Source organism: Urocampus carinirostris, chromosome 16, assembly GCF_059441175.1.
Source record: "Urocampus carinirostris isolate Australia breed hairy pipefish chromosome 16, RoL_Ucar_1.0, whole genome shotgun sequence".
Lineage (NCBI taxonomy): Eukaryota > Metazoa > Chordata > Actinopteri > Syngnathiformes > Syngnathidae > Urocampus > Urocampus carinirostris.
In genome coordinates, this window is record NC_142364.1 from 3,437,436 (window position 1) to 3,460,873 (window position 23,438).

The window sequence follows — 23,438 nt, forward strand, 5'->3', positions numbered from 1 at the left end:
TTTCTTTCTTTCCCACTCTCACTATTTCTATTTTATCTCTTTTGTTTCTCACATTCTCTCTCACTCTCTGTCCCTTTCTCTCTTCTCTCTCTCTCCCTCTTGCTTCCCCCTCCTCTCTTTCTGTTCTTATGATTTCCCTCCTCTCTCTTTTTTCTCTCTCCCTCTTGCTTCCCCCTTATCTCCTTCTCCCCTTCTCTCTTCTGATTTCCATCCTCTCTTTCTCTCTTTCTTTCTCTTTGGATTTCTTTCTTTCCCTCTCTCACTTTTCTATTTTATCTCTTTTGTTTCTCACATTCTTTTTCTCTTTCCCTTTTCTATCTCTCTTTGTCCCACCCTCTCTTTCTCTCTCCCTGTCTTTCTCTTATATTTATCTCTCTCTTTTTCTTTCTCTCTAATCTACTAGTTAGGCCCCAGAGGGAATGTTTGTTCTATTGTGTGGCCCCCGAGTTCAAATGAGTTTGACATCCCTGGTTCATGATGACAAATTCAAAAGAAAATGGTATTCATAGTCATTTAATTTACACATATGGTCGAGAACATGGACATAGCTTATTTAAATACATCTTCAGTTTATAATACCAAGACTTTTTTTTTCAGTAAATGACAATTTTTTCCATTCATTCAACTTATAAACAAGATGGAGGAGTCCCCCATTTACAATTTGTGAGATACAATCTTATTATAAACGATTTCCAAGATCGGGTAGAATATAACAAAGACATTTTCACAGACTCACAACTATTTGCATCTTTCTGGCGTTATTTTACAAGTCTTTACATTTTTGGGGAGAAAGTAAAGCCTTTCATATTTTTTTTGGGTTCTGGTCATCCTGGAAGGGGGATGACCTCGTGTGCGGTCCCTTCTCAAGGTTTTTTCATTTTGCCTCATGTTGGGGTTTTTGAGTTTTTCCTTGCCCTCAGTAGGTTTTAGATCAGGGGATGGTGTCATAATAGTCTGTGGTTTGGAATAATCGATGGTCTGTGCAGCCCTTTGAGACTCTTTGTGATTAAGGGCGTCACAAATAAACAGGACTTGACTTCTCAAGGTTTCTTCATTTTCTTCATGTTGAGGTTTTTGAGTTTTTCCTTGCCCTCATGTAGGTTTTAGATCAGGGGATGGTGTCATAATAGTCTGTGGTTTGCAATAATCGATGGTCTGTGCAGCCCTTTGAGACTCTTTGTGTTCAAGGGCTATACAAATAAACAGGACTTGACTTCTCAAGGTTTCTTCATTTTCTTCATGTTGAGGTTTTTGAGTTTTTCCTTGCCCTCATGTAGGTTTTAGATCAGGTGATGGTGTCATAATAGTCTGTGGTCTGTGCGGCCCCTTGAGACTCCTTGCAATTAAGGGCGTCACGACTAGACTTGCTTTCCAGGCATACACAGGCAGAAGAACTCAAGGGCAAAATCGACCGACAGCTTTTGCTATCAGCACAGTCCTTTAATACTGGGTTCCTGATTAAAGTCAGGTGCAGCTGATTAAGAACTGGTGTGAGATCCTCTAGTTCAAATAAACATGACTCGACTTATTTTTGACAGATTCGGGAAATGTAAGGAAAAAGACAAGAGGACGAATGATTTCCTCTTTGAGGTAACGTCGCCTTTGAGAGCTCACAGTCATGGCTGATGTTTTTTTTTTTTTTTTACAATGATGACAGCCACAAAAACAGTAACAACAGTAACGATACAAGCATCGTATTCCGGTGTGTTTATGTACAGCAGCAAAAACGGTTTTCATCTCTTCTGACTCTTGAAATCTCTTTAGGAAGTCAGCTAGGTGAATTTGAGCGGATCTGCCCGGTCAATTCCAATTTCTATTCATAAATCTCTTTTTTTTTGGTTGGTTCATAATCGATCTTCTTTCCGGATGAGACGATTCAGCCTGAAATGATATATTAAAAACAAATCAATATCTCTAGAATCAATTAAAATGACTGTTTACAGAAATGATTCAACTGTAAAATCGGACAGACTGAGGTGATCATTTTTTCCTCATGCCATGAGGCTCTTTAACTCCACCCGGGAGAGTAAAAGCCCAACTTAAACCCCACCCCCATATTTGCATATTACCCTATTTTTATGACAGTGTGTATTTTCCGTAGCACTATTTAAATACTCTATATCAACACGTTATATTGGGTATTTTTGTATTCTATATCTTTTATTTTATTAATTGCTGGAAGTGTGAATTTCTCTATGGGGATGAATAAAGTATCTATCTATCTAGACATCTATCTATCTGTCTAGACATCTATCTATCTATTTAGACATCTATCTATCTATCTATCTATCTATCTAGACATCTATCTATCTATCTATCTATCCATCTATCTCTCTAGACATCTCTCTCTCTCTCTCTCTCTATCTATCTCTCTCTCTATCTAGACATCTATCTATCTAGACATCTATCCATCTATCTATCTAGACATCTATCCATCTATCTATCTAGACATCTATCTATCTATCTATCTATCTATCTATCTATCTAGACATTTATCTAGACATCTATCTAGACATCCATCTATCTATCTAGACATCTATCTATCTAGACATCTAGACATCTATCTATCTATCTATCTAGACATCTATCTATCTATCTATCTATCTAGACATCTATCTAGACATCTATCTATCTATCTATGTAGACATCTATCTATCTATCTAGACATCTATCTATCTAGACATCTATCTATCTAGACATCTATATAGACATTTATCTAGACATCTATCTAGACATCCATCTATCTATCTAGACATCTATCTAGACATCCATCTATCTATCTAGACATCTATATAGACATTTATCTAGACATCTATCTAGACATCCATCTATCTATCTAGACATATAGACATCTATCTATCTATCTATCTATCTATCTATCTATCTATCTATCTATCTATCTATCTATCTATCTATCTATCTATCTATCTATCTATCTATCTATCTATCTATCTATCTATCTATCTATCTATCTATCTATCATCTATCTATCTATCTAATAGGATTGAAAATAGTGTTTGAGGTACAGTAAAACAAGATCTTGACTTACCGGTTAGTTATTTGTTCATATGGGAGCTTATCTTTTCTTTCCTGATCATATTTGCATAAGGGATCTGAAAAAAAAAGGTAAATATTATACATATATGGGTCAATCATGGACAATTCATCACATCCACTACACAGCATCATCTCCAAACAGAAAAGCAGCTTCAGTGACGGACAGACTGAGGAGATCATTTCTTCCTCATGCCACGAGGCTCTTTAACTCCACCCGGGAGAGTAAAAGCCAAACTTAAACCCCACCCCCACATTTGCATATCACCCTATTTTTATCACAGTGCGTATTTTCCCTATCACTATTTAAATACTTTATAGCAAAACGTTATATTGGGTATTTTTGTATTCTATGTCTTTATTTTATGATTTATCTTAACAAATCATTAAATATATTATGGTATAATTGTGTCAGTTTGAATGCTATGTTTTCAAAATTATTTATATTCTTTATCCCCAAACTGGAAAAGTAAAAATATATATTTACTTAAAACAAATGATTTAAAAAAAAAAACAATAAAACAACTAGTTCAACATCATTAAATGAAACGAAAATAAACAAAAACAAATTTGAATTGTAAAAATAATTATCAAAAAATACTTAACAAAAAATGAAACGGGTCGGTAGCCGGGACAGGAGAGCAAAAACGTGGTCGGTTTCGGTAGCGAGTCGGAAGCCGGAACGGGAGAGTGGACGTGGTCGGAACAAAAACGTGACGTAAACCGGGACGGGAGAGCAGACGTGGTCGGGATCAAAACGGGTCGTAGCCGGAGATAAACAGGAGCAAGAACGGGACAGGCGAGAGTCGGGGTCAAAAAAGGCTTGCCTTGAACACATGGAGATTCGCAGACGGACTGACCACAGGGGATTGACAGGACTGGGTTCAAATACCGATCGGGAGCCAATCAGAACCCGCGGCACATCAGTAATGAGGACAACGAGTGATTTAATCTTACGAAGGAAGAAAAATATTGAGGGGAAAACATACCTAATTATCATTTCACTATCAAATCTCACATCCCTGAATCATGATTTAATGATGAGCCTCCACAAGATCTCCAGCCCCACACCTAAAGCACACTTTTAATGCTATTCATTTACTCGCCAAGCCCACAAGAGAGTCGTTTTCTAGCATGTGGCTAAATTGAGTTTGACACCCCCAGGCTAAACAGATATATACATTATGAAAACAATATATATATCCTCAGTTGTGTTTGTCAGAAGCAACACCAAAACAATAGAGTGCCCCGTGGTTGCTTAACGTGTGCAACCAGGGAAAAAGGAATCAATCCTCTGGGGAAGTTTGTCTTTCACGGCCGAGAAGACGAGAAATCAATCATCGGCGAAGACTGACACTATCCATTAGTCGCTTCCAACAACATAGGTAGTACATTCGTCTCATTTTAGGTGTCCGATTTTTTTTTCGTTTTTAGAAGAAGGGGGAAAAAAAACGTAAGGTAAGCTACTGTACATTTGGACTTTATCTCGTTGATTGTAGATGATTTTGCTCATTTTATGAAATATTTTTCACAAAAATGTCAGTCAAATTATAAATGGAATAAATCAGTTTACTCGGTGTGAGAAAAACAAGATGAAATATCAGAAAATATGAAATATAATCCCCCAAAAATGTATTTCCTTGCAGTGTGGTCACACAATATACATCCATCCATTATCTGCACCGCTTATCCTCAGTAGGGTCGCGGGGGTGCTGGAGCCTATCCCAGCTATATTCGGGCAGTGGGCAGGGGACACCCTGAACTGGTTGCCAGCCAATTGAGACAGAGAACACACTCTCTCATGCACACCTAGGGACAATTTTGATTTTGGTTAGGCCAATTAACCTGACATGCATGTTTTTGGAAATGTGGGAGGGAACCGGAGTTCCCGGAGAAAACCCACGCAAGCACGGGGAGAACATGCAAACTCCACACAGGAGGTTGGATCTCATGCCCTCAGAACTGTGCCGCACACGCGCTAACCACTGTGCCGCCGTGCTGCTTTATGAAGACATCCGTTCCATCCATCCATTATCTGCACCGCTTATCCTCAGTAGGGTCGCGGGGCTGCTGGAGCCTATCCCAACTATCTTTGGGCAGTGAGGGGACACCCTGATCTGGTTGCCGGCCACGGGGACAGACAATTCGTTGGCTCATTCACACCCAGGGACAATTTAGACCGGCCAATTAACGTGACATGCATGTTTTTGGAATGCCTGAAGGAAACCCACGCAAGCAGCGGGGAGAACATGCAAACTCCACACAGGAGGTTGGATCTCATGACCTCAGAACTGTGCCGCACACGCGCTAACCACTGTGCCGCCGTGCTGCCCATATTATACATGTTTTTATGATCATTTTTCCATTATTTATCGTTATGCTTTTTTTTAAATTGTATTTTTTTTTCATCCTTGATTTATTTTTTTTTTCTTTTATTTGAGTGTGTTCGCATCATCTTTAAAATGTGAATTTATTCTATTTTCTTCATCTATTATTTTTTTTGATTTCTTTTTTATTCTTTTTTTTTTTTGGTAAGATTTTTCATTTGACTGTTTTTAATTTATTTGTATTATATTTGAATGTATTTGATATTTAATGTTGTTTTTTGTAGTGTCAATTCATATTTTTCTTTTTTTTACATTTTATTTCAATGTTGTTTTATCTATCGTGCGGCCCCCCGAGTTAAAATGAGTTCGACACCCCCGGTCTAGATGGATGACACCCCAGATTTAGCCCATTTCAAGTACTCAGGCCGCATTTGGGTTCTCACCATTTGTAGATGCTGGACCATCTCTTCTCGGTAAGCCAGCTCTCTTTTCATCTGGTCTTGGAAATTATCTGCAAGGTCGGAAACGGCCATTTAGAAAACTGCTTCATTCCGATTGGACGGAAAACTCCCCGAAATAAGGAAGCGGGCTTACGGAAGACGGGAAAAGACGAGGCCCCTTTAAGAGCGTGGAATTCTTGCTCCAGTCTCCTCCTGAAGTCGATTTGCTCCAGCAGGACCTTCTGCAGCTCTTCGGCTGAATTGCGGAGAAAAAAAACAGGAATTCATACAAAATCGATTCATTCGTATACATAGATAAAATAGTTTATTTTAAAAAAGGAACACAATAGAAAATAAATAAATAAATAAATAAATAAATGGGTAAATATATATACAGCGAAATGGACACGTGTGTCAATGAATAAATGCAGGAAAAAGAATGAGAAAATTAATTAATGATAAATAAATGTGTGAATATTTCTAAATAAAAAACATAAATAAGTTGATATATTGAACAAATAATAAAAATAAATACACGCATACAAGAATGAATGGATACATGTAAAAAGAAATGAAAATAAATCTATTAATAAATTATTATAAATTCGGGAAATTAAACGGACAATTACAAAAAAATGCAATAAAATAAATAGATGTATACATTAAGGAATTAAATGTATAAAAATGCTTAAGTATGTTAAAAAATACATCAAAAAATATTTTTCTTAAATAAAAAAGGGAACTAAAAGGATAGGGAAAAATGTATGAATAAATTGATAAACGAATAAAAAGTCAAATTAATAGATACATATAAAAAAGAAAAAAGAAAATCTATAGATAAATTATAATAAATTCGGGAAATTAAACGGATGATTAAAAAAAAATGCAATAATATAAATAGATGTATACGTTACAGAATTAAATGTATAAAAATGCTTAGGTATGTTAAAAAAATAAAAGGATAGGGAAAAATGTATGAATAAATTGATAAATGAATAAAGAGTCAAATTAATAGATAAATATAAAAAAGAAAAAAGAAAATCAGGCAAATAAATACATTAATACAAAAATAGATACATGGATACATTAAATAAATACATGAAAATGATGAACAAATGGATAAATATGAAATATAAAAATTAATAGGAAAATAATCTATTAATAAATTAAAATTGGGGAACTAAACGGATGATTACAAAAAATGCAATAAAATTTAAATATTTGTATATATTACAGAATGAAATGTAAACAAATTGTGGGTGGATTAAAAAAAATAAAAAATGTTTATACTTAAATAAAAAAGGGACTAAATGGATAGGGAAAATGTATGAATAAATTGATAAATGAATAAAAGGTCAAATTAATAAATAAACATAAAAAAGAAAAAAGAAAATCAGGCAAATAAATAGATTAATAAAAAAATAGATACATGGATACATGAAATAAATACATGAAAATGATGAATACATGGATAAATATGAAATATAAAAATAAATAGGAAAATAATCTATTAATAAATTGAAATTGGGAAAATAAACGGATAATTACAAAAAATGCAACAAAATAAATATATGTATACATTACAGAATTAAATGTATAAAAATGCGTGAGTAGATTAAAAAATATATATATTTATACTTAAATAAAAAAGGAACTAAATGGATAGGGAAAATGCATGAATAAATTGATAAATGGATAAAAAGTCAAATTAATAGATACAGATAAAAAAGAAAATGGAAAATCGGGCAAATAAATAGATTAATAGAAAAAATAGATACATGGAAACATTAAATAACATGGATAAATATGAAATATAAAGATACATAGGAAAATAATATATTGATAAATTAAAATTGGGAAACTAAAGGGTTGATTACAAAAAATGCAATCAAATAAAAATATATGAATACATTACAGAATTAAATGTATAAAAATGCGTGGATAGATTAGAAAATAGAAAAAATATTATACTTGTATAAAAAAGGAACTAAATGGATAGGGAAAATGTATGAATAAATTGATCAATGAATAAAAGGTCAAATTAATAAATAAACATAAAAAAGAAAAAAGAAAATCAGGCAAATAAATAGATTAATAAAAAAATAGATACATGGATACATTAAATAAATACATGAAAATTATGAACACATGGATAAATATGAAATATAAAAATTAATAGGAAAATAATCTATTAATAAATTAAAATTGGGGAACTAAACGGATGATTACAAAAAATGCAATAAAATTAAAATATATGTATATATTACAGAATTAAATGTATAAAAATGCGTAATTATCCAAAAAAATTGAAAAAAAAATATTTATACTTAAATAAAAAAGGAACTAAATGGATAGGGAAAATGCATGAATAAATTGATAAATGAATATAAAGTCAAATGAATAGATAAATATAAAAAGAGAAAAAAGAAAATCAGACAAATAAATAGATTAATAAAAAATAAATACATGGATACATGAAATAAATACACGAAAACGATGAATACATGGATAAATATGAAATATAAAAATAAATACGAAAATACATGGATAGAATTAATCAATGAATGACAATAAAAATAAATGGATACAAAATAAGAAACGTATGGTTGAATATGAAATAAAATGAAAAAAAAATGAATTAATCGAAACGATAATGGGCAAATACGTGTATCAATCAATAATTGCAAATAAAAACAGAAAGATAAATATAGGAATACAAAAAATAGATGAAGGCGCAATCATATAAATAAATCGATTATTATACATAAATAACATGGTGAAACAAATAAATACATTCAATAAAAATAAAAACACAAAGAATAGATGATTTAATGGATTTAGAAAAAGAAAAGATCAATTCATACACCAATACATTCATTAATACATAAATAATTGAAAATAAAAATAAATACAGTAAAAATGAGTAAAAAATAAACTAATTCATATACTAAGGAATTCATAAATGAATCAAAATAAATAATAAAGAATAATGTATGGATAGATGAGAATAAAAATATAAAAAATAAATGAATAAATTACGTTTTTTTTTACCTTTCTCCAAGTTTTCTGCATCCTTCTTTAAGTGAACAGGTGAGGCAGCATCTTGACTTTGATCGCCTGAAAAATAAATTAAAAAAAACATTAATATAATCCCAGAAACATTTTCTCTTTTTTATTCATTCATGTATTTTTGCATCAGGGTCGTAAATGAACGGGTTGTAATTCACTTTTTCAACACTAGAGGTCAGGGTTACATTTCAAATCAGTCACAGATGATAAATTAATTTAATGACGTGTGTTTTAACCTAAAAACATTTTATTAACAGATGTTTTAATTGATTAAAGCAAGATTTTGGGCTATCTATTTATCTCAAACCGTAAATTATAATTAAATGGACACATTTATGTATCGCTAGAAAGAAAATAAATTATTTTATTTTATTATTATTATTTTAAAATCAATATAAATAGAAATAAAGTAAATGGGTATATGAATATAAAGCTAAATGGACACACGTGTATACAAATGAATACAGAAATACAGAGGGAAAAAAATACTTTATAAATAATAGTGTCAGTTTGAATGCTATGTTTTCAAAATGATTTAGATTCTCAAAACGGAAAAGTAAAAATATACATTTACTTAAAACCAATGATTTAAAAAAAAAACATCATTAAATAAAACGAAAAAAGAAACAAATTTAAATTGTAAAAATAATTATCAAAAAATACTTCTCAAAAAAGGAAACACGGAATGGAAAAAAATGGGTCAGTAGCGGGGACAGGAGAGCAAAAACGGGGTCGGGGTCGGAAGCGAGTCGTAAGCCGACTATATATATATATATATATATATATATATATATATATATACATAAATTGCTGCCGCTAAATCCTATTGAACTCATAGTTGCACTATTGTTACAATGCAGTCTTCTTCATTGCATTATTATTATTAGTATTGTTATTATTATTATTATAACTTAGGCCAGTTTTACTAAGCACTATAATGTAATTATTCTTTTTTTTTTTTTTGCCTATTCATCTTGATAGTCTTATCCGTTTTCTCTCAAAAGTCACAAAATAACTGTTGTTTTGCCCCGGAGTGCCATGTCTAATCTCATTGTTTGACGCTGTGCTGAAAACTAAAAGAAAACAGTCAATGGACAGGATTTAATGAGCGCCATTGATACCCATGAAAGCCAATTCTAATTTGAATCACGGTTGTGTATTCCATAGGAGCAAATCAGTGTTTTTGAAGGTTTTTAAGAGGAGCGTTTGTTTTTTATCACTCTTTAAGGACGATGAAGGCGAAATATTAAATTGGACCATTTTAAACGCAAATCGGGATAGAGTAAAACCGTGAAGATGTAAACCGCGATACGCGGAGTTTGAATAAAACAATCCACCCCTCCAGTGTTCATTTTAGCTGTAAAAAGTGATGGGTCCCTATACAAAATAATATTGCGGATATATTTATATATTCTTGCAGTTTTAATCATCACAGTTAATTGGTAATACAAAGCAGTTATCCCTTCAAATTTTTCAGTTCATATATTCTTCGTGGTTTGCTGTCCCGCCATATTTGTAATGTCCAATCTATTATCATCCTCCTCATAGCGTCACCAGGAATATAATTGAGTCCATTTTGGCAGAAAAGTCCTTTTCTTGCGCGGAGTATTCTTTTGTTTATTTTCTTTCGTCAAATCGTTCGCTTCAACACACGTGTTTTCCTTGCCTTCGCGATCTTCTGAAGAATTTCTCCGCCGTTTTTTGTGCCGGAATTATTGCCGTTGTTACCACTTTCTGTATTACGTTTCGACTTATTACCGACACTGGAGAAATGACCAATATTTTGTTGATTTGCACCTAATACCAACTGTTTTTCAGAGCCATACTTCTCTTTCACTCGACAACCGCCAAAACAATGACGTCATCTCGAAGCAACGAGATCTCGTTTGCCGAGATCGGCGCGAGACCAAAACAACAATGGCGGATCTGCCTGACGAAAAGTTTGGAGTGCGGTAAATCTTTGTTAAAAAAAAAAAAAAATACCGTAAATTCTGGACTATAAGCCGCTACTTTTTGCCCAAACTTTCAACCCTGCGGCTTATTCAGTGACGCGGCCAATTTATGTCATTTTTCTAACGGACGCCAGCGGCGCTTGAGTACAAAAGGTAAGATTTAGACCGGTGGAATATATGCGCCGAGGAAGACTGCAACTTCTTGGCTTGTGCATAAATTAAATTAGCGTAAACATACCCATATCATGCCGAATGCAAAAAGAAAGGCACATGACACTGAGGAAGACGACTTTGATGGCTTCAGTTCTAAGGAGGAAGATGAGGACGGTTTACTGTGATTTTTACAAGTATGGTATGTTTTTTTAACAGACACGTTTACTGTGTTGCGAGCGTGTTGCTAGCGTGTTGCTACTATTAACTGCCTGGATGAAAGTTAGATTATTATTATTAAAGCTTTGAAAACTCTCTCGGTGTACCGTCTTTCTTTGTAAATATGTGTAACCATGTATAATATGTATTTGCAACTGAATATTTTTGTAATGTATTTATTTGTATTCATTTTGGACACTTATTCTGATATGTTTTGGACGGGCAAATTAAAATGAAGGGGCGTAACAAACGCGGGCTGACGGGAAGTGGGGACCGGTAAAGGTGAGTGTTTGTGGACATGGCGGACAATAGTGGATACATATTTTTCCCACCCTTACCTCTGGAAATATACATTTTTTTCTTTGGATTACTTTCAACGGGACCCGGACTCTGCCGGTTTGCATCAAACCTTAAGTACCGGTATAATTTTCTGTTCATTTTGTCGGCTGTGATTTTTGGACTGTGTACTTTAATGAAGGATATTCTTTTACAATTGCGGGACTTAAAGTCGGGTCTGGGTCAATTTTGTGTTTGTGTTACATTTTTTGAATGTGGGCGCATGCGGCTTATATACAGGTGCGGCTTGTGTATGTACAAAATTGGTTTTCCTCTTAAAATGTGGTAATCGGGTGCTCTCTACAGTCCGGAATTTACGGTAATCGGGTAATAATGACAATTTGGTGTCAAAAAAGTTGATTTGAGACGATGCGTCCCTAGCAAAAATGATGCGTCTAGGACGCAGGGACGGGGGCAAACCAGAACACTGCCCCTCTTTTAGTCCTTTCATTTAGAGCACAAACCCCCCCTCTTCTCAAAGACCCCCTCAAAGACCCCCCACTCCTTCCTCTCTCTCCTCCGCGTCTCATTTGACAAGCAAATTTGCAGACAGCGCCCGAGGATAACAACCTCGTTTGACACTCAATTAACCGTGAATAGTCAAAGCCAAAGCGCTTTGCATTACACAAATGGAAAATGAGATTATTTTTTTTTCTCGGTCCTCCCTTGGAAACACGGGGATGCGTTTAAAGACACTGGGAGTTTTTTTTTTTTCTTCTTCTTCTCTTATTTTGTGGTCCTCCAAGGAATCCAGGCCTCCTAATCACGTCGGAGCGACGCCCAGGGAGACGTTTGGCAATCAGGAGCTCTCGTTTTCATTCGTTTTTTTTTTCTCAAATACATTATACGCGGGGATCATTACCAGTTTTTTTTGCCTCGACGGGGGTCGAAAGAAACGCAAACGTCGTAAAGCGATTTTAATGTCTTCCCCGCTGAAATAAAGAGGCGATAAACGGTGATCTTTTGCCAAATCGTAAAAAACATAAAGGCGATTATATCTGCGGTGATATCTTGTTTGGCCGAGTAGATTTTCAGACGATTCGTTCGTACAATAAATGAAAATACATTTAAAAAGGACATAATGTCATATTTGAACACTAGGTGTCACTGTAGTGCTGGTATCTCCGAGCTTTTTAGCACATTCCTAGAATAGCAACTTAGCATAATGGCTTGCTAAATAGCTAAAAGGGTAGCGTGATAGATAGCTAGAAAGGTCAACAGGTAAAACATTAAAAGGGAGCTAGATAGCTAGCTTAAATAATAAAAAGCCAACTAAATAGCCAGATAGAAAGCTAAAAAAAGCTAAAAAAAAAGAAAGTAGCTTGATAGTTAGCTAGAAAGGTAAACAGGTAGAAAACTAAAAGGGAGCTAGATAGCTATCTAAAACAGTGAAAAGCCAACTAAATAGCCAGATAGAAAGACAAACAAAAGCTAGACAGCTAGCTAGAAAGGAGGTCAAACTTTAGCTGGATAGCATGCAAAACATGTAAAAAGCTAGCTAGATAGCTAGAAAAGTAAACAGGTATAACATTAAAAGGGAGCTAGATAGCTAGCTTAAATCATAAAAAGCCAACTAAATAGCCAGATAGAAAGCTAAAAAAAGCTAAAAAAAAAAGAAAGTAGCTTGATAGTTAGCTAGAAAGGTAAACAGGTAGAAAACTAAAAGGGAGCTAGATAGCTATCTAAAACAGTGAAAAGTCAACTAAGTAGCCAGATAGAAAGACAAACAAAAGCTAGACAGCTATCTAGAAAGGAGGTCAAACTTTAGCTGGATAGCATGCAAAACATGTAAAAAGCTAGCTAGACAGCTAGAAAGGTAAACAGGTAAATAAAAGCTACAAAGCTAGCTAAAAAGGACGCCAACATTTAGTTTAATAACTGGTAAAAAGGTCAACTCTTAGCCAGATAACATGCATAAAAATCAAAAAGCTAGCTATGTGACTCGCTAAATAGCGAAAATGTAGCTTAATAGTTAGCTAGAAAGGTTAACAGGTAAAACAAAAACCAAAAAATAAAAAGGAACTAGATATCTAGTTAAAAGTGTAAAAAGACAACTAAATAGCCAGACAGAAAGACAAACATAATCTAGATAACTAGCTAGAAAGAAAGCCAACATTTAGCTAAATAACTGGCAAAAAAGTAAACTCTTAGCTAGATAACATGCAAAAAATGTAAAAAGCTAGCTAGATGGCTTGCTAAATCGCTTGCTAAAAAGATAGAGCTTGATGATTAGCTAGAAAAGTAAACAGGTAAAAAACTAAAAGGGAGCTAGATAGCTAGCTAAAAGCGTAAAAGCCAACTAAATAGCCAGATAGAAAAAAAACAATACAATCTAGATAGCTAGTTAGAAAAAAGGCCAACTATTTGCTAGATAACATGCAAAAAATGTAAAAAAAAAATAGCTAGATGGCTTGCTAAATAGCTAACATGTAGCTTCATAGTTAGCTAGAAAAGTCAACAGGTAAAAAATTAAAACGGAGCTAAATAGCTGGCTAAAAGAGTGAAAAGCCAACTAAATAGCCAGATAGAAAGACAAATAAAAGCTAGAAAGCTAGCTAGAAAGAAGGCCAACCTTTAGCCAAATAAATGGCAAAAAGGTAAACTCTTAGCTAGATAATATGCAAAAGCTAGGTAGATGGCTCACTAAATAGCTAACATTTAGCTTAATAGCTAGCGAGAAAAGTAAACAGGTAAAAAACTAAAAGGGAGCTAAAACGCTAAAGAGTAAAAAGCCAACTAAATAGCCGGACAGGAAGACAAAGAAAATCTAGATAGCCCGCTAAAAAGGAGGCCAACATTTAGCTTAATAACTGGTAAAAAGGTTAAATGTTAGCTGGATAACATGAAAACAATGTATAAAGCTAGCTAGATGGCTCTCTAAATAGCTAACATGTAGCAGTTAGCTAGAAAAGTAAACAGGTAAAAAACTAAAAGGGAGCTAGATAGCTGGCTAAAAACGTAAAAACCCAAATAAATAGCCAGACGGAAAGACAGACAAAATCTAGATAACTAACTGGAAAGGAGGCCAAACTTTAGCTGGATAGCATGCAAAACATGTAGAAAGCTAGCATGATAGCGTCATACTTAGCTAGAAAGGTAGACAGGTAAAAAATTAAAAGGGAGCTAAATAGCTAGCTAAAAATCATAAAAAGCCATCTAAATAGCCAGTAAGATAGCAAAAAAAGCTAAAACAAAAAAAAATTAAAAGGGAGCTAGATAGCTAGCTAAAACCATAAAAAGCCATCTAAATAGCCAGTAATACAGCAAAAAAGCTAAAAAAATAAAAAAGTAGCTTGATCGTTAGCTAGAAAGGTAAACATGTACGAATCTAAAAGGGTGCTAAATAGCTCGCTAAAAGCGTAAAAAGACAACTAAATAGCCAGATAGAAAGACAAATAAAAGCTAGAAAGCTAGATAGAAAGAAGGCCAACATTTAGCTAATTAACTGGCAACATGTAACTTAATAGTTAGCTAGAAAATAAACAGGTAAAAAACTAAAAGGAAGCTAGATAGCTAGCTAAAAGCGGAAAAAGCCAACTAAATAGCCAGACGGAAAGACAAACAAAATCTAAATAGCTAACTGGAAAGGAGGCCAAACTTTAGCTGGATAGCATGGAAAACAAGTAAAAAGCTAGCTAGATAGCGTAATACTTAGCTAGTAAGATTAGATTAAAAATTAAAAGGGAGCTAGGTAGCTAGCTAAAAGTATAAAAGCCAACTAAATACCTAGAAAGAAAGCTAAAAAGCTAGCTAGAAGGAGACCAAAATTGAGCTTAATAACGGGCAAAGGGTTAAATGTTAGCTGGATAGCCTGCAAAAAAATGTAAAAATATTAGCTAGATGGCTTACTACATAGCTAAAAAAGTAGCTTGATAGTTAGCTAGAAAGGTAAACAGGTAAAAATCTAAAGGTGAGCTAAATAGCTAGCTAAAAGCGCAAAAAAACAACGAAACAGACATATAGAAAGACGAAAAAAAGCTATAAAGCTAGCTAAAATGGAGGCCAAAATTAACCTTGATAACTGGCCAAAATGTTAGCTGGAAAGCATGCTAAAAACTTAAAGAGCTAGCGCGATCGTTTCCTGGACAAGAATTAGGATAAAAAAAAAGAAAAATACCTGAATTTTCCCTCCAGTAGTCGGACGTTGTCGATGTTTGCTTTTCGAAGAAGCCGCTTTGCTCTTTGCCCTCGTCTTAAAAACAAAAACACAAAACAAATCAAATGTATTTTTAAGGTCTTTCAAGGCCAATTTTTGATTTTCCAGTACTTTCAAGGAAGAAATCCATCGCCGATGGAAAGAACAGTTTTTTTTCGACTAAAATAAAGTCGTTATCTTGCTGCTAGCACATACTCTTTGCTATTTTGAGCTGTTCCTACCTATGTTCTACGATATGTTTGTGTCAATGGGCTGCTATAAACTGACATGAATTCCGCCTCAACACGTCACGGTTCCCGTGGTGCCCAATTGGCCCTTGCCGTGTGGCGCCAGCTTCTGTCACGGTTGCCATGGCGCCAGCTGCAGCTTGTTGTCAGTATTTAAACTCTGTCCTGTCAGTCCTCTTTTGCCGGTCCGTCTGCGAATCTCCGTTTTACACAGCAAGCCGTCCCAAATTACGACCTGTTTTGATGTCGACCTCGTCTGTTCTCCCGTCCCGAATAATGATCCGTTTTTTATCTCGACCACATCTACTCTCCTCTCCTGGCTTTCGACTTTTTTCTGACCCCGACCACGTTTTTGCTCTTTTATCCCGGCTACTGACCCGTTTTTTTTCGGTTCCCGACTCCGCCATCGCTCGCCACGGAAGTCCTACTTCCTGCGACCAGCGATCACCGGATCATGTGTGCGATCCTTTCCTTTCTCCCAATAAAACGTTACACAAGTGGGTCCTGTCTCCGTTCTGGTCCTGACAGATCTACAATGTTTGTGTCAATGGGCTGCTATAAACTGACATGAATTCCGCCTCAACAAGAAAGTTTTGAATGTATAAAAACAGAAAAATGGACCAAATTCGGACTCATTTTATGATATGAAAGTCCATTCTTTTGCTTTTGGGTTTACTTATTTGAATTTATATTTTTGCCTGTTTTTTAGAGTATCTGTGGCTAAATTAGTAAAAATAGAGTTGTAAATAGTCTTTTTTTCCTTTATGATTTTTTTAAAGCAGTGAAGAGTTAATATTTTTATCGTATTGTTTTGTATTTTACACATGTTTTGGTAGATTTGTGAATATAAATATCTATTTTGTTTCATTAGCAGGGATCCCTTGTAAAACATATGCAATTACTATTTATTATACTAAACAATCTGGTGTGTGATGTTTTCTTATTTTCTATTATATATTATGGGGAAAAAATAATCAGAGGAGTTGTTGTAGAGCTGTCCTCTTGGGTGCGACCAGTAGGGGGCAGTGACATTTCATAGCGACAAGCTACCTGAGCAGACGTGTCGGCGTCATTTTTATCCACGTTTTTCATTTTTCTTCAATCATTGTCTCGTCTATAGAGTCAGACTGCCATGGCGATGGCAACAATTTCAAGCATTTTCAAGCACAAAATGTAAGCATTTTTCTGTCCTTGAAAACGAAACCTTTAAATTCAAGTGGAAGGATTTCAAGCACCCGTACGAACCCTGGTGACATAAAAAACCCTCGATCGCGTTCAGTTCAGACAATCGATAAAAAGAAGTTGTTTTGATAAAGAGGCAGCGTGTAAAAAAAACGGTTCTCACCTGAGTCTTTGGCAGCGTAGACGGGAAGTCCTTCATTTGTGTTTTTGTTCACCTGCCGTTATAAAGATTTGAGTTAAATTTAAATTAAATTTTTTAAAAAAAGTTTGATCACAGAAAAATGATTTTCATTTATCGCTATGCTAACTAGCTAACTATGTCAGACTTCCTGTTTCGGCTATTGCCTATCTTATATCTACATACATATTTCTATCTATCTATCTTTCTATATGTTCCTTTATCTCTATGTTTCCTTATCCTCACTGTAAAATGTGGACCTGGAGTGCCACGTCCAATTTCGTTGTCACAATATATCCCATGTTGTAACAATGACAATAAAGGTATATTCTATTCTTTTCTATATCTATATTTATACAAATCTTATCTCATTTGAAGGGTTCTCTCCTTGCAAGTTCAAATCCATTGATGTCTTCTCTCTTGTTTTTGAGTGTCTACTAAGTTTAACCTTAACATCAACAGGTTAAATATTGAAATTGCAGAACAAATGTGGCCACATGCCATGGTCTATTAGCCCAAATCGGGGGGTGGGGGAGAAATGCTCTATCAATCTGCTTATGTAGATCACATCATTTAAATAATAATTATCCCGGACGCCCGGCGGCCATATTTACGTTTATGTAGGCGGGGTCTTCCGGGTGCGGCGGGCTACAGTCGGAGGCGGGTGAGTCCTGCCGGGCCGGGGGGTCGGCCGGGCAGGGAGAGGCGCAGGGATAGGGTGCGGCGGGGGCGGGGGTCACCCCCTCCTCGTCTTCTTCCCCCTGCTTCGGCGACTCCACGTCTACGTCCCCGTCTTCTTCGCTCTCGCTGCCGTAACTGCAGCTGCTGCCGGGGGACATCCTGGGGTGGGGGTCCCCGGGATGGTCCTCGTCCGCGGGGGCACCCCCTTCGCGGATAGTTACGGAGTCCTTCACCACCGGGCGGAAGGCCGAACCGTAACTGGGCTTCCGGTTCTGGAGCGAGGGCGCGTCCAAGAGTTTGAGCCAGGGGTCCGAGGTCACGGGACGAAGGTCGGGGTTGCTCGTCGGGCAGTCGGGGTCGAAAAGAGCCGACCCGGAAGCGGGCGTTTCCGAGGAGTCGGACAAGTCCAGGAAGGTTTGAGAGGAGAGGGCGGGTTGAGGTTGGAGATAGGTGGGCACCGGTAGCCCCCCTGCGGTTCTGGGGGGCCAAAACATACAAAACGGGGGGTAAAAGGCCTCCTTGCGCCCGGGCCACAAAAGCCCCGATAGCCCCGCCCCTTTGTGGGCGTCGCCCTCCTCCTTTTTCTGCTGGCACAGGCCGAACGCCGGAAAAGAGTACGGCGAGGGGAAAATGGAAGCTGGAGGAAATTTCTGCAAAACGCCGAAGTTCTTGCTGGGGACGGGGATGACGGGGTAGCTGCGGGGTTTGTCGTCGTCGGGGTCGAAACGGGCGCGCTTGGGGTCCAGGATGTGGGGCGGGGTTTTCACAGGGTGGGGCAGGGCTCTTTTGCGGCTCCCCCCGTTAAACATGGCCTTGACGTCCTCCCAAGCGTACACCAACTCGTCGGGCGGGCGTTTGTCGCTGAGTTTGAGGTGCCGGCGCCACGAGTTGAAGTTGGCGGCGTCGGGTTGCGTGTATTTGGCCTCGGGGGTGCGGTGCGAGTGGAAAATGAATTTATTGGGAGAAAAATACATATTGCAGAAGGAGCACTTGATGCATTTGGCCCGGGAGCTGTTGTAGCGGGCGGGGATGAAGTTGCCCCGGCAGCCCCAGGCGCATTCGTGCGAAACGTCGAAAGCGAAATTGTCGGGCAGTTTGGGGGGCATGTTCTCCCCCAGGAAAGATTTGCAGAGACGTTCGGCTTCCCGTTTGGTGATCATGCCGCATCGGCGCGAGGAGATGGGCATGGCGCCCGCCCGCCGCAGGATCTCCAGCTGGACCGGCGTGCACTGCACGCAAGTGATGCCCAACGCCACCCTCCGGTTGTGGATTTCGTTGTAGCTGTAGTTTTTCAGGAGCGTGTTGGAGATCTGCGCCAGGCACAGACGTTCGTTGCCGTCGATCACCAGGGAGACGATCGGCACGCCGTATAAAACCACCTGGCCCACCTGGTTGGGTTTAAGGGGGGAGGAGGAGGACGGGGAGGTGGGAGGGGGCAGGAGGTGCCCGGGAGGTGCCCGGGGGGAATCCTGCGGGTACGGGGATCCCGACATGAGGACCACGTCGCCGGCTGGGGGGAGGTGAGGCTTGTCCATGACGTCGGGAAACTGGAGAGGAAGTTGGACAGGGCGCCGTTTTATTTTGAAATTCTCTCATGAGTAATACAAGAAGTACTTCAAACGTATAGCCCGCAGGCCAGACCGGGGCCTTTGTATGATTTAAACCGGCTCCCTGTAAATTTCTGAGTATGTAAAAAAATAAAAGAGTCTTTAGGTCATTTCTATCAAAAGTTATGATTATTAAAATAAAAGCAAACCCAAATTTCTGAGTATGTAAAGAAGTCTATAGGTCATTTCTATCAAAAGTTATGATTTTTAGAATAAAAGCAAACCTAAATTTCTGAGTATGTAAAAAAATAAAAGAGTCTTTAAGTCATTTCTATCAAAAGTTATGATTTTAAGAATAAATACAAACCTAAATTTCTGAGCACGTAAAAAAAGTCTATAGGTCATTTCTATCAAAAGTTATGATTTTTAGGATAAAAGCAAACCTAAATTTCTGCGCATGTAAAAAAGTCTGTAGGTCATTTCTATCAAAAGTTATGATTTTTATAGTATAAATACAAACCAAAATCAGCTTCAGTTTGATCCTTGTAGATTTATCGTACTGGCAAAAACGTAACTATATAAAACACTGACTATATTCTCAATCGCACCGTTGTCGGGAAACTGAAGGCCAAATTTTTATTTTGAAAGTCCGATTTTCTTATTAGTAGTCTTTTTATTAAATACACAATACAACTGACATTTTAAACACACAACCTGATATAATCCTACTGCTCAAAAATCTATGAGTATTTGAGTCTCCGGATTTTTTCTACCAAAAGTTATGATCTTTTAAATAAATGCAATTCAAAATTGTCCTCATTTTGAGCTCAGTTGATTGACAGGGCGATCATTTTATTTTGAAAGTGTAATTCACTTATCATTACATATATTATACACACGTTATACTATTTACTGTCGGGAAACTGGAGAGAATTTTCAACAGGTCTCCATTTCTTTTTATTTTGAAAGTACATTTCTCATATTATTTGTATATTTTTTTTGTACTGAACACACATAACACAATTATTATTATATATTATTATTGTATATACATTAGACTATTTATTGCAGTGTAATTTTAAGGCAATACGTTTTTATCTTTGTACAAATAATAAAATCCAATAAATATATTTTGGAAAATAAATTACAATGTGTTTTCTTGTATTTAGCATCTTGTGGACCTTTGTTTCCTGCTTTTATTTTGTATTTTCCTTTTATGTTATTATCTTTATACAGCGTGTATATATAGATTAAACAGTTTATGATAAACAAAAAAATGGTTGTGTTTTGTGTGGACCTTTTTAATAGATACTCATTTAATAGTAATAACAATAATATAAGAATAATGATATCGTTATTATATATATTATGAATACATTTTAATATTTATTTTGTACAGCATTATTGTTGGTTTATTGTTTTGTTCCCCTATTTGTATAAAAAAATCTCTAAATTTGTATTTAATATATACTTGTTTTAATAATATACTAGAAAAGCAAGAGATTTAAATATAATATAGATGTTTATATATAAAATAATTCAAACTATTTATGGTAATATAATTCAGAGGAAGGTTTGATTAACCAAAAAAATGTATTTGTAATTTTACTTAGAATTGTATTTAAATTTCTGTTTTTTTTTAAAATCTTTAGTATAAATTCTAGAGTTTCCTTACTTCTTTTTGTAATCATCTTTAAGGTCCTAAATAAATAAGACATATATATAATAAATATAACACGTCATGACAATGTCTGCTGAAAACCTTTCATTTTAAAACATGACTTATAGTTTCCCCTTAAATGTGTCCTTTTGCAGTCACATAATTAAAGTTCTTGTATATTTATTCAATTTCAACTGTAATCATTTAATATGACTTTATATTTTAAAAGGGATCAAGAAAATAATTCGAAGAAAAATACGAAATGTTGTATTTTGCCGACTAAAAATAAAAAATAACGATATATTACCAGATCTCCAAAAGTGCACCTTATCATCCCGTGCGCCTTATAAACCGGAAATCTAGTAAATAAACTCATAATTACCGTGAAAAGCTACGTACGGTATATAAATGATCGAAGTTAATTTAGTTGTGCAAGCGAATTTCCCAGATTTTGATGTTCCATGAGGTCACTTTTTTAATGCAACGCTCTCTAAATGCAGTTTGAATTCCATGCGCCTTATAATCTGCTGCAAACATATATTCTAAATTCTAAACAGATATATTATTTTCAGTAATACGAATACATAATAATAATTAATCATTTGTAGTATTGCTGAGATATGGGTTATACTCTTTGCATCACTAATAGTATTAATACATTTATTTAACTTTATATTTTAACTGTTAAATAGAAAAACTATTCTAATTACTCCTATTTCATAATAACAATTATTAATAATTTGTAGTATTTCGAAACAATTTTCCTACCGTTTGCAAAATGTATACGATGATATTTATTTCACTTGAAAAAACAGTTATTTTAACTAATAACGATAACTAGTAGTAGTAGTCATAATGATATGACAATTATAGATAACATATATGCTGAAATAAACACACTTTACGATGCTTTTTAATGTATTAGACGCATTATATGTATTTTATAAACGAATATGAATATTATTTAGAAAAAGTACCCGCACGCGTTTTATCTAAGGCGAAAATAAAGATAATAAACGGGATATTTGTTTCGCGCGCGTGCGCTTCATGCGGTTCAAAACTTTGACGCTTAACTCACTAAAACGCGTCGGAAATTGTTTCAAATCGATTTAATAATAACAGAATAATTAAGTATCAAAAATATTCGTTTCCATTAAATGCAATTTGAAAGAAATCCAAACGAATTCATTTTAATAAACAAAACGCGCGCGGGAGACATTTTCGATCCCATTCAAACGAGTGCGCCTTTTGTAAATATTTTCCTATTCATCCTGACATTCTTTTCTATCTCATTTTCTCTTTTACTTCTTTTATTAAATGTTTATCGTGGAGTGCCGCGTCTAATCTCATTGTCAACAATATCCACGACCATCAAGACGATTCTAAATGAATTCGTTTTATTGCGCTTACCTCGAATTGGCTTGAGTCCTCCGATGTCTTCTTTAATTAAAAAAAAATCCCTTTTCCGTGAAAAAAATCCTACGAAAGAGACATTATTCAAAGAGCGCACGAATATGCCCGATTAACAGTCAGCGTGCGTTTTTTATGGACTAGTTAGTCTAACTAACTAATGGCGAGCGACTCGTCAGATGTGAGTAAACCGCGGACGCACGCGCCGCTTTTTATTCGCCGACTTAATCCTCCCCCTTTGCTTTTTCCTCCCCCTTTCTTTTTTCCTCACCCCTTCCTTTCTCTCTCGTTTGATTGGCGTGAGGCGCCGGCGCGCACGCGCATGCGCAGGACACGCAAACATCAAATTAAGGGAAAGGGATCAAGAAAAGAATTCGGAAAAAATGACTAAATGTTGTATTTTGTGGACTAAAAAGCACTCCTAAAAATAAAAAAGAATGAGAAATGGTGCGCCTTATATACCAGAAATCCAAGCTTCGTACGGTATATCAGTGATCGAAGTTAATTTAGTTGTGCGAGCGAATTTCCCAACCTTGATGTTCCATGACATTCTAACACTCTCAAAAAGCGGGTTTCATTGCATGCGCCTTATAATCCGGTGTACTTTATAGGAAAATCAAATGCATATATTGTTTTACAGTTGCGCTCTAAAAAAGGCCGACGTGTTAATAAACTGGTTAAGGCTGCATACCATTCAGTTGAAAAACAAAATGTCCTCCAAAATGATAAGAAAAAAGAAAACTAATTTGGGCTGCGTTCCATTTAGATAAAAATAAATATTTCTTAAATGTGTACAGTACTATCTTAGCAACATGGTTTTTAAAGGACCAGCTTGTAATATTTGACCACT

General features: G+C 35.8%; 1 protein-coding gene across 1 annotated transcript; it reads right to left on the bottom strand.

Annotated features, from left to right (window-relative positions):
* Positions 1 to 535: 535 nt before the first annotated feature.
* skor2 (SKI family transcriptional corepressor 2) lies at positions 536 to 22,755 on the bottom strand. The gene is made up of 9 exons (XM_088355835.1): positions 22,589 to 22,755; positions 17,905 to 19,518; positions 17,276 to 17,327; positions 15,665 to 15,739; positions 8,873 to 8,938; positions 5,976 to 6,077; positions 5,825 to 5,892; positions 3,050 to 3,113; positions 536 to 1,881 (listed from the first exon to the last, which is right to left on the bottom strand). Exons 2-8 carry the CDS (start codon positions 19,504 to 19,506, stop codon positions 3,057 to 3,059), a joined length of 2,022 nt encoding a protein of 673 aa, XP_088211961.1. The 5' UTR covers positions 19,507 to 19,518; positions 22,589 to 22,755; the 3' UTR covers positions 536 to 1,881; positions 3,050 to 3,056.
* Positions 22,756 to 23,438: the final 683 nt, after the last annotated feature.

Coding starts and splice junctions, on each gene's coding strand:
- skor2 (XM_088355835.1), bottom strand. CDS start 19,506: ATGGACAAGCCTCACCTCCCCCCAGCCGGCGACGTGGTCCTCATGTCG. Junction 6,078..8,872: donor TGCAGAAAACTTGGAGAAAG/GTAAAAAAAAAC, acceptor TCCGCAATTCAG/CCGAAGAGCTGCAGAAGGTC. Junction 5,893..5,975: donor CTCGTCTTTTCCCGTCTTCC/GTAAGCCCGCTT, acceptor CCGACCTTGCAG/ATAATTTCCAAGACCAGATG.